Raw genomic sequence first — 11,896 nt, 5'->3', positions numbered from 1 at the left:
AAAATAAGAAAAGTCTAGTTATTTCCATGCAGTGTCCAGAAAGAGGTGTTGTTCAGCTTGTAGGGCACCACAACTGCTTCCACACACCTCCATCATCATCATCATCATATGAAATAACTTTTTGTCACAACAAAAAATAGTGGCTGGTAAAATATTTGAGTGGCTGGTAAAAAAAATTTAATTTCCACCCCTGGTTACAACACTTCAAATTAGCATGCATTTTCTGCTGTGGTCATATAAAACGACATTAGAGAACAGGAAGAGCTGAAAATATAGTTTTCTCACTTGGCAAAGCCTATTGAACAATCAGATTCTTATTAGGGTTTTAACAGCACTTAAAGTTAAAGGAAAAACATTAGTTTTTACCTCCTCTGCGACCAGCTGTCATTCCTGTCATCAGGCTGTCCTCTGCTCTGTGTCGGGGAGAAGAAGTAGCAAACACTATGATTAGAAAAGCTGCAGTCATTTAATTCAGTTTTTTTTATACACTGCCAGTTTACAACACAGTGACAAGTCCAAATTTAATTCATTACAGATTCAGTTTCAAATCCAACTACAGTCAGTTCGTTCCAATTATAGTACAAAACCTTAACGTACAAAATGTTATTAAATGCCAATTAGCAAAAGAGAAACAAAAGAAAGTTCTCTTTGTAAAGAAACCAGCAGATTGCATCAAATCTTCACTTTGGCACAATCTCCCATCCCGAGCAGCAGGTTGGTGACAGTGGAAAGAAATGACACCATTTTACAAGAAGAAACCTCCAGCGGAACCAGAACCGGACTCAGGATGAGCGGCCGGCTGGGGGTTAAGAGGACAGGAAAGAGACACAGATAGATTGACCCAGCTGTGGTTCCTGTGGCAAAAAAACACAGGTTATTGACATCAATAGTTACAAATACAGACATGGAGAGCAGAGAGAGTAAAGACAGCAGCAGAGGGAGGAAATGTGGTCAGTTTGTCCTCCAGCAGTCTGAGCCTATAGCAGCAGAACTAAGGGAGAGCTCAGGAAACCCAAACCAACCCTAACTATAGGATTTATCAGAAAGGAAAATCTTAATCCTCGTCTTAAAAGTAGACAGGGTGTCAGCCTCACAGACAGAAACTGGAATTTGGTTCCACAAGAGAGGAGCCTGAGAACAGCATTTTGAAAGGATCAACTGAAGACTTTAGAGACTTTTTTTTGGACATCCTGATAATGAAGGATTACAAAGGTCCAGTCAATTTTGTAATAGTTCATATTTCGCAGTAACATTCTATATAGGGGAATTGAAGGGTGTATTTTGGTCAAAAGTCACACCAAAGTTCTCTACAATAGTAACAGAGGCCAAGTTAATGCCATCCAAAATAAGTGAAAGAACGTAATTATTTTTTTTCTAAACTGGTTTTAAGCCGGTGTGTGTTTTACAAACCTAAAGTCACTCCGTTCTAATTTGTCCTGTACTGCTTATTGCATGCAGAGGTGTGACAGAGGGCGTCACTCTGCTCCTGCTGGCCCTTCAGACGGGCCTGTTGGACATGCAGGCGCTGCAGCGCACCTTCCTCCTCAGCATCATCCTCTTCATTGTGTTGACCTCAACCTTGCAGTCAATGATCGAAATAACAGATCCGGTTATTCTTGCCCTGGGGGCGTCTCGGAACAGGTAACGGTAGCGACAAAAGGTCTTATTTTTTTGCTGAAATGCAGGTGAAACCGACTGAAGTAATGGATGAACATGTTGTATAAGCTTTCCCAGAATACTTACTTTGTGTCTCTGTTTGTCCTGTGCCTTTTAGAAGTCTATGGAAACATTTCCGTGGCCTCAGCATGTGTCTGCTTCTGCTGATTTTCCCAGTTTTTATGGCTTATAAAATCTCCCAGTTTTTCCACATGGACTTCTGGCTTCTTATACTGGTGTCCAGCTGCATGCTAACCTCCCTTCAGGTGAGGACTGTGTGTGTCTGCATGTATGAAAAATGCAGTATTTCAAATCTTTATACAGCAGAAAACAAGTATTTGCCACATGAACGTTTGGATTTTATCCGTGTGCAGCTTTTCTCCTCATCCTCTGGACCTGAGATGACTATGCACACATTTTCCTACAGTTTTAATGTTTGTTTCAGCTGAATAAAACTTGTTCTTTAGGGCGAAAAAAGGCTAAGTTTGGAGGACAAAATTACCAGAAAAAGCGTGATTTTTCTGTTTCAGTCCCACTGAGTTTCTGAGTGTTTGAACACCTTCTTGCTCGGCCAGTTCCTGCCTGTTTTCATGTGCACAGCAAGCAGAACTGGATTGTAGGTTGAGCACATTATTTATGCCCGCCTCCGCTCACAATATACCCGCCTCGGCCCACTTTGTAACCACTTTGGCAGCCAACGCCACATTTACAATTATTTATCCTCTGTGATTAGATCTACAGCCTCAGATGTTTCCTGAATAACCTCTGATCTCAAGACAAGACGAAATTTATCAATCTTTTGTCTGATTGTTTGTCAAAACGATGATTCCTTAATGTCCAGGTTACAGGTACGATGCTGATCTACTGTCTCTTCATGGTGGAGCTGTTTCGCAGCGACCCGATCGAGAGCCTGGACGAGGTGATCTACTGGGTGAACGCCATCAGCAGAGTGCTGGAGTTCTTGGTGGCTCTGTGCGTGGTGGCCTACGGCACCTGGGAGTCTCTGTTCGGGGAGTGGAGCTGGATGGGCGCCTCCGTCATCATCATCCACTCGTACTTTAACGTCTGGCTCCGAGCTCAGTCGGGCTGGAAGAGCTTCCTGCTCAGACGGGAAGCAGCTAAGAAGATCAACTCCCTACCCAGAGCCACAGCTCAGCAGCTGGACCAACATAATGATGTCTGCTCTATCTGCTTCCAGGTCAGTCACTCTGTCAGGGGTTGATCACTGCCATCCTTTTGGACCTTTTGTGGCATTTGTTGGGACCTTTTCACAATAATCTAAAAGACACAAATGATGTGACTGGAGCCCGAAAGCTCCAGTTTTGTCTCATCAATCCCAGAAACCTTGCCTAACAACTTTGGTTCTTGTCAACATGCATTTCAGCAAGTTCCTGTCCTACTTTTTTTCTGTTTTTCTGTCAGTAATGGAGCCTCCTGGGTCTTCTTTCACAGAGCCCATTATAATTCAAAATGTGACTGATGGTTCAGTCAGAATGTGGCATAGTTTTCTTGTCTTTTTTTCTGTCATCCACACTATCCGTCCAATCAATCTGGGGTTGCATTTCCTCTTGCGTCCACGTCCTGTGAGGTTGGCTACACTCCCATGAACTTTATACCTTTTTAATAATCTTGTCAGCTGTGGTCAGAGGAACATGAAGCTTCTTTACCTTTAACACAGATATCTATAATCTTCTTCCTGAGCTCCTCTCAGCTTTGCTTTCTCTGCTCCATGTTCAGTGAGGTGAACACAACCAAACCAAACTACCCAGTGGCTGTTTGTTCTTGTTAAATACGTTTAATGGCTGATGGAAACCCAGATAAAACCTGTGATAGTAGTTAAGGTCAAACGCTTTATTTGAAAAATGACTATTATGCAGGAATTAATAGTCTCTTTAATGGTACCAGTAAATAACTTATTTTCACTGTTTTTTGTTTACTCTAGTAAATACTAACATAGTATGTTTTGTGAATGACTCTCAGCTACCACCACATTAAATTTTAGCTGAATATCTGTAAAACTGGTTGAGTTGGAACCATTTTTGTGTTTCCTAAGTTCGATTGGTTGTAGCAATCGTCTTAAATGGGGTTGAATCCAAAAGTACATCTACAACTGACCTCAGCTGTAGTTTTACATCCAGTGATTACTTTCTGAGAGTTTCATTAAAATCTGTCCACTGGTTCATGAGATGTTTTGTAGTGACAAGGAGTGTGTGGCACATTCCCCTAATTCAGTGGTTCCCAAAGTGTTGGACATGCAGTGCCATTGCGGTGGGGGGTGGGGGGGGGAATGAAAAAAAAAAAAAAACAGTGCCTGACTAAGCATAATGGACAGGTTTTTAATTGCCATTTTGCACAGAGGCTTTTTTTAAATGTATTGATGATAGCAAAGTTGAATATTGTTACAAATTAAAAAAACAAGAAATATGTTTGAAATAACACGGACAGCAAAGAATACTCTTCTACAGTATAGAACTACAAAAAAAAACAGTTACACAAAAGTGTTTCACTGTAAAGATGAAGAAAATCTTTGGGAACCACTGCCCTAATTGTGACAACACCGTGTAGTTTTGCATAATGGCGACATCTGCTGGACATAGGAAATCGTTGCAGGCAACCTCGATAGAGAGAGTGAACTTTCTTTATTCAGTCTGAGATGTAGACACCAAATGATTAAATAAAGTACTCACATAAATGAAGGAGAAGTTTATGTATTCCAAATTATATAAATATAACCAAAATAATATGACTGAGTAATGCAGTGTGTCAAATATAGAATTTACAAAGTGTAAGAAGTAGAAGTGAAATTCATTTAGGACATTAAAGTGCTTGTGACCATTTGTGTGCTTGTGTTGTTGAGGAGTCAACATGTTTATTGACAAAAATAAATTTTTGCTTTTTGTTGCAGGCGATGGTATTGTAATTCTATAGATGTTATATTGGCTTTTAAACTGTTGTTTCTTCAGTAATAGCAACAGACTTGTTGAGCACTTGTAACAATGTGTGACAATAAGATGGTTTACAGATATTGTTGTGTCTTCTCAGGAAATGAGCTCGGCTGTGATTACATACTGTGGGCATTTCTTCCACGACAACTGCCTCCGCAAGTGGCTGTACGTGCAGGAAACGTGCCCCATGTGTCACCAAACGGTCCGACCGGTCCCACCGGCTCAGAGCCAGGCTTCGGGTGACGGGCCGGGCCCAGCAGCTGCACCTCAGAGAGACGAGGGGCCACATCCGGCTGCACAAGAGGAAGATCAGAACACGGAGGACGGCACGACAGCAGAGGCGCAGAGCGATGGTGCGACTCCTGGTTCCACCTTGCAGCAGGACGAGAGGGAGAACTTCGGGAGCAGGGAAGGTAAACTCGACAGTGAAGCTGCCCGAAGTAACACTTCCAGCTCCAGTGGGGACTTTAAATTTGTCAGCCCTGTGTCTTCAAAGGACCTACCTGGGCCCCATATGTTACAAACCTCTCCTCTGGACATGCCCAGCCACGGGGAGATGAATGGAAACGACTCTCCTGCAGCTGTGAGTGGGAACACTAAAGACGTCCAGCCTGACCCCAAATTACCGGAGCTCAAAAATGCTCCTTCCCATTCTAATCACGACAGGACACAAAACCCAAGTTACAACTTTAATTCACCAGAAGCAAACAATACAGGCAAAAATCAACAGGCTGTCTCAGGTGCAGTTAGCCTTGTTGATAGCACATCTGCTGAACCTTTCGTTGACTCCTCGAACAATCATCACGATCTCTGCACGTCTTCAAACTCAGCATCATAGGTGACCCCCCCCCCCCCAGGTCTTTCATTTCCCCATCAGAACAGATACCAATGACTGACTGCCCTGCATCAGTGCCTTTAGGGGTTTCAAATAGATTCTCTTGGTAATAATACAAACACATTTGCCTTGGGTAAGTGAGCAAACGTATAAAAAGTTACATTAATATATATATTTTTTTAATCTTTTACCAGGCATCGCAACAAATGTGCTTAACATCAACAAAAACGTTTATGTGTGAGTATTAAACCTAATTGTGTTGCCTCGTTGTAAAAACAAGAAATTAGGACAAATAACAATCAGGAACCATAAAGGAATCAATATTTAGAGGTTCTTTTTGTTGTTCGTTGTTCCAATTTTTTGTTTTGCAATTATTTGTTGTTTTTTTTACCAGTATTAAAATCCTTCGAAGCTTCTACCTTTTTTACTGCAGCATATTAAACACAACAGATTGTGTCGTGATGCAGACTTGGTCTAAACGTTGCTGCTGTAGCCTTCAGGGGAGACAATCGGATATCTGTAGCTGCTTTGTAGTTGTCGTGTGACATCGCTCTGTCTGACTCAGCGTCTTAGGCCTCATTTTTCATTTTGTAGAAATAATTTAAAGTTTAATTGTTAAAATCCAGATGCCTACGCTCTAATTTAATTATAATGTTTACAAAAACAAACCTTTTCTACTGTATATTACAGCTGTTGAATGTTTTTCTTGTTTAGTTAGTTGATTAAAGTCTTCAGGGTTTAAAAAAAGATTACCTAGTTAAAAAAAAAAACATGAAGCATGTGAAAATTACAAATAAATACAGGTAAAAATGAGAACTATTAGATCTGAAATGTCACTGGAAGCACAAAACGGAGTAAATGTGTCAAATATAAAAAAAGAAATTAAACTCAAGGTCTTGTTTTTATTTTTTATTCGTGTTTTGTTGTTGTGTCAAAGTAATTGTAGCAAATTTAACTTCTAGAAAACAGCTAAGGCTGTAATAAAAGGATTTATGTTCTATTATGGTAGTAAATATTTATGAACAAATAAAAAGTACAACCTCCAGAATGCAAATTTATATTTTTTGGTCCAAGGCTGATAAGTTCATATGCAGTATTTATTGGTTTAAACTAAAAGCTTTATAAAATTATAGACCAAGCATTCCTGGAAGGAATGCATATCACCCACCACTTTTAGTTTCAAACTAAGATCATCTTAGAGGGATGGAGTTGTGAGATGTCACGCTCAGAGTATGTGTTGTGATGTTCTCCCAGCTACTACCATAACAAATTTTAGCTCACTATCAGTAAAACTTACTGAGTTATAGCCATTTTTGTGTTGGTCAATGTTCATTTGTTGTGGCGAACAATTTGAACTGGATTGCTTCCAAAAGTTAACAAGTTTCTGAGAGTTTCAATAACATCTGTCCAGTAGTTTGTGAGCTATTTTGCTAACAGACAGACTGTGCTCCCACACCTCAAGGATAAGGGACACTCTTCTGAAATGTTATTATTTTGGACAGAGAAGACAGATGGTTTAAAGGAAGGAAGCCATTTAAGTCAAACGACAAAAAAAAATTCTAAAATTCATAGTTTAGCAATGAGCCAGATTTTCCCTTTTGATTCCCATTTTAATTCATGTGACCAAAACATCTCTCTGTGAGCCAGGCAAACAAAGATCCTAATGACCCTCAGGAGGGAGGGGAGTGAGGTTAATCTGTTTGTAAATTAAGCTGAATAAAGGGAGCATCTCATGCAGTTTAATGCTTCGAACTCCATTGTCTTCAGTTTTAAACTAAAAAAGCTCCCTGGATCAGAACGGAAGTGTCTTCAACTAAAGAATCAAATTCAGGTTGTTGTTTTTTTATTGTTATTATTTTGTAAAAGCACACAGGGACAAAGATCTTAATGTTTGGAGACATGTCCTGTGGTCTGATGAAACTGAAATTGAACTGTTTGGTCTAAATGATCATCATTACATTTGGAGGAAAAAAGGGGGAAGCTTCCAGCCTGGGAACACCTTCCTAAATGTGAAGTACGAGGGTGGCAGCATCATGTTGTGGGGGTGTTTTACTGCAGGAGGGACTGGTGCACTTCAAAAAATAGAAGGCATCATGAGGAAATACCATTATGTGGGAATACTGAAGCATCATCTCAAGACAACAGACAGGAAGTTGAAGTTTTGGTGCAAATGGTTCTACCAAATGAACAATGACCCAAAGCATGCTGGTAAATTAGTTACAAAGTCGTTTAAGGACAACAAAGTCTGTTTTGGAGCGGCCATCATAGATCTCTGACCTCAATCCTATAGTGTAAACAAGGCAGCATACAAACCTCACTCCATGCATGAGTAATAAAAGACTTCTCTGAGAACATATTCTGCCAATATTTGGGCCTTTAGAAATTAGAAAAAAACTATGAATCCTAACTGACCTAAAACCGGACAGGTTAAGTCTGATTTAATCTGAGGCAATGAGAGAAATCTTTGTGTTTTTTGTTAACATCCTATTTCAACTATATAGTTCAAGTTGTCCCTTTAATGTCTGCTGTCTGTTGTCTGGACCTTTTTTTTAGGTTTGATCAAAGTGCGTAATGACACAAAGGAGGATTGACTGTCATCTCCAACAAACGAAAAGAAGACCACGACACGTTGCACTCCATCTCTTTATTTTAATGGGATTATCGTTTTTTTTAAATTAGCTTGATTTCGGAAAAGGAAACAAAAGGTTTAGGTCGACACGTAAAATTGGACAAATTAAATCAATAAAATCCTTGTCTGAGCTGCTCTGTAGAAAGTGCCAAAGACGTTTGAGCAGGTAATACTGATCACTGTACAGCTTCATCAACTCGAAGAAAACTAAAGCTCTGTACACAACACATCTGGTGAAAAAATAAAGACAGCGGTATGTAAGTAACGGACGAGGAAACAGCTTATTCAACGTGAAGAAGTCAATGATTCGCCTGCACTTTTACCCCGATTTTTCTAAAGTGTTCAGCAGAAATAAGAGGGCTGTCAGTCAAACTAGACGTCATGTGATTTACTTCCTGAGAGAGGGTGTTCATCAACACACAGCAAGAGCAGGGGTGAAATTAAACCACGTTACCTCAACCATTAACAAGGATACAACCAACACAAGCTGCTTTTTGTTCAGAGGAAAACAGCGCGGTGGTTGTTTGCCGTCAGGTCTCCTCACGTCACAAAGAGCAGAAACCATTTTATGACATCGTCTATGTCTTTGTATAATAATCTGCCCACTGTTTCCAGCCCCAGTGTGATGATCGGGGGATTGTAAAACCCACACGTCCTCCAAATACTGTCTGTAAATAAATCACAGCTGAACACAGACATAGTACCACGATCCTGTCTGTAGATGCAAAATAAATAAATAAATAATGTGCGCAAAAACATTATCACGAAGGAAAAATATGTACAAAGACAACGAATGTCAAAACTTAAACAAATATGTTTCATTTTGATTTTTGTTTCAAGGAACGTACATTTGGGTAAGGAAATCTGTGAAATCGGGGCATATTTTTATCGTTTTAATATAAATAAACCACCTGCTGGCATTTCTACAAGTTATTTAGGCAGGTCAGGAATGGGGTTACGCACACCATGGAGGAAAAGATTTCAATGGTTTAGCAACAATATTTCTAAATGCAAAACTCCAAATGATTAGGATTCATCATTTAGAGTAAATCTTGTTGGAAAGTTTATAAAATCTCTATATTATGCGAGGGGAAAAAACAGAAAATTGCCACTTAATATGTGAGATCTGCAGCAGCTCAACAAGTTGGGATGTCTTTATTGGAACCTCAACTGGCAAGGTAACTTGTACGCCCGTGACCAGAAGTGTTCAGAATGACTCAAATATTGGTTTTCACAAAGCTTGCTGCCTCTTTTTTTATGGCGGCAGTTTGCGTCTACCCCAGAAGCACCGCACCTCCGATGGTAACCACGCAAGGAAACGCATGCAGTCGTCGCCGCTTTGCAGAAAAAGGACATCCCAGCCGCTGCCCGTAAGGTGGCACCTAAACCAACCATTTATTGGCTCGTCGAGAACGGCATGGAAAGAGGTTTCGTTGTTGCAAATAAGGCTTTCAGGGCACCCAAGAAAGTCCAGCAAGCCCCAAGACCGCTCCAGGGTGAGGACCCCGCCAGGACAGAGCTTGCTCCAGAATGGCATCTGCACACACTGAGGTGGAGGCTTTTGGAAGATGGCCCGCTGTCGGGAAGGGCAGCGACGAAGCTCCTCTTCTCTAAGGAACAACATCAGGGACAGACCATAGAGATATTAGACTAATGGATCAACTGCCCCTGCCTTCTCTCGTTGTTGAAGGCAGCAGGAACGGTTTACAGAAGGTGCCGTGTCGTATTTTTGGAACCAGAGTTTGTGCACTAGTGATGTGGGGTTTTGAGTCCCACCTCCTCCCCTTCACACAATTATAATGTCCCATGAGCTTTCTTTTAAGCCAGTAATGACTAATTACAGCTAAACTGAGTAGCGGGAATCATAACTTTTACTGGAACGAGCCTACAGGGAAGGTGGTCCTGTTCCGCTTTCAGCTTTAGTGTTCCTTTCTGAGCTTTACTTATTGTTTTACTGACTATGGGACAGACTGACATTCTAAAAAAAGTTTAAGAATTGGGCTGCTGGGAACTGGGGGGAAAAGTCATTTTCTCCTGATAAATCTCTCTTTCCGGTTGTTTCAGGCATCCGGGAGAAAAAGACTGTCCAGAAGAGAAAAGGCGAGTGCGTCATGTGGGAGTGCTTCTCAGCCAACGGATTGGGCTCATAAGAACGCTGCCAAGAATAAGGAATGGTACCGAAATGTTCTCAGCTATTCAAGAGCAGCACGATGGAGCACAGAGCCACAAGGCAAAAGTGAAAACGTTCAAATTTTGGGTCCATGACCGGGAAACTCCCCAGACATTAATCCCAGCATGAACTTGTGGTCAATCTTCAGGAAGGTGGGTGGAACAACAAAAACCCAGGAATCAGACAAACTCCAAGCATTGATCGCACAAGAATGGGCTGCAGTCAGTCAGGATTCGGCCCAGAGGTTGATTGACGGCACATCAGGACCAATTCCAGAAGTCTTGTAAAAAAAAAAAAAAAAAAAAAAGGCTAACACTGGAATTGTCGACTCCTTGCATTAATTACCGTAGAAACATCTGGCTAAAAGATCTGAAAGCACAAAAGCTGCAAACTTTGTGAAAACCAATTCTTGTTTCAACCTTTGGCCACAGGCGTACATCTGTGAAAGCACCATCAGTGCTGGAATAAAAATCTGAACCGGTGTTGGAGCTATTCGCTGCCACCCAGGTGACACATCTGTCAGTCAAAGTTACAGACAATAACCTAAACTATATTCTGCACATGTTAGAGCAATTGAAATCAGCAGCTTAATGCCTCTGTGATTCAGACTTGTCACCCACTGGAATTATTTGGATGTTGCAATTTTTAAAAAATACGACAAAAGAACCACCGGCTGTGTTACTTTAACACTGCAGCAGGTGGTCTCGCCAGCTGCCGTATGTTTGCAGTGTTGTTAAAAGACATTGTGTTGTTTTTGAAATGCAGCTGAAACCAGATGATTATTTGATTACTCTTTTCAAAGTCACAGTTTTACACACACTGAGATTACTCTGCCTGTAAACAATTTGGTAAAGCCCAGGTGATGCCATGGCTTTTGGGGGCTTTTGATTGGTTAGTTGACAACATTTGAAATAACCCCAATGCAAAAGCAAACGAGTTCACTCCCAAAGCAACATAAAAAAGCAGATTACAGTTTGTAAACACACACAGGGACAAAGACATTAATGTTTGGAGACATGTCCTGTGGTCTGATGGGACTAAAACCGAACTGTTTGGCCATAATGGTCGTCGTTACGTTTGGAGGAAAAAGGAAGAAGCTTCAAGCCTGAGAACCTCATCCCAACTGTGAAAGTATGGGGGTGACAGCACTTCCCAACATAGATATCATGAGGAAAGAACATTATGTGGAAATACTGACGCAACATCTCAAGACATCAGCCAGGAAGTTAAAGCTTGGGTGTGAATGGATCTTCAAATGGACAATGACCCAAAGCAGGCTTCTAAAGTTACAAAGTGGCTTAAGGACAACAAAGTCAGTGTTTTGGAGCGGCCATCAAAAAAACCCTGATCTCAATCCCATAATAACTTTGTGGGCAGAGCTGGAAAGACATGTGAGTAAGGAGGCCTACACACCTGACTCAGTTCCACCAATACAAAGACAGAGGATGTAAACCTGTGACTTAGAAAAAAAAAAAAATTAAAATCCCTTTCTCGTTATTCAGGCATTTAGCAAATACAAATAATTTTTGAAATCCTAATTGAGCTAAAACAGGAAAGGTTTAGTCTGATTTAATGTCAAAAAGTAGGGGGAAAAAATGGTTTTGTGTCTTTTTATACAGCGTATGTAAACATCTGGTTCCAGCTGTTTGCTGCTAAAAAAA

General features: G+C 40.8%; 1 protein-coding gene across 1 annotated transcript in view; it reads left to right on the top strand.

The window, feature by feature from the left end:
* zmp:0000000662 (RING finger protein 145) overlaps positions 1-6,436 on the top strand; it is a 13,288-nt gene extending 6,852 nt beyond the window's left edge. Inside the window, exons 8-11 of the mRNA XM_017410803.3 lie at positions 1,459-1,641; positions 1,775-1,922; positions 2,498-2,854; positions 4,699-6,436. Coding sequence (XP_017266292.1) covers positions 1,459-1,641; positions 1,775-1,922; positions 2,498-2,854; positions 4,699-5,439 — 1,429 coding nt within the window. The 3' untranslated portion in view covers positions 5,440-6,436. The remainder of the gene's footprint in view (positions 1-1,458; positions 1,642-1,774; positions 1,923-2,497; positions 2,855-4,698) is intronic.
* Positions 6,437-11,896: the final 5,460 nt, after the last annotated feature.

Source organism: Kryptolebias marmoratus, linkage group LG10 (genome assembly GCF_001649575.2).
Source record: "Kryptolebias marmoratus isolate JLee-2015 linkage group LG10, ASM164957v2, whole genome shotgun sequence".
Classification (NCBI taxonomy): Eukaryota; Metazoa; Chordata; class Actinopteri; order Cyprinodontiformes; family Rivulidae; genus Kryptolebias; species Kryptolebias marmoratus.
This window is presented reverse-complemented; position numbering and strand designations above follow the sequence as displayed.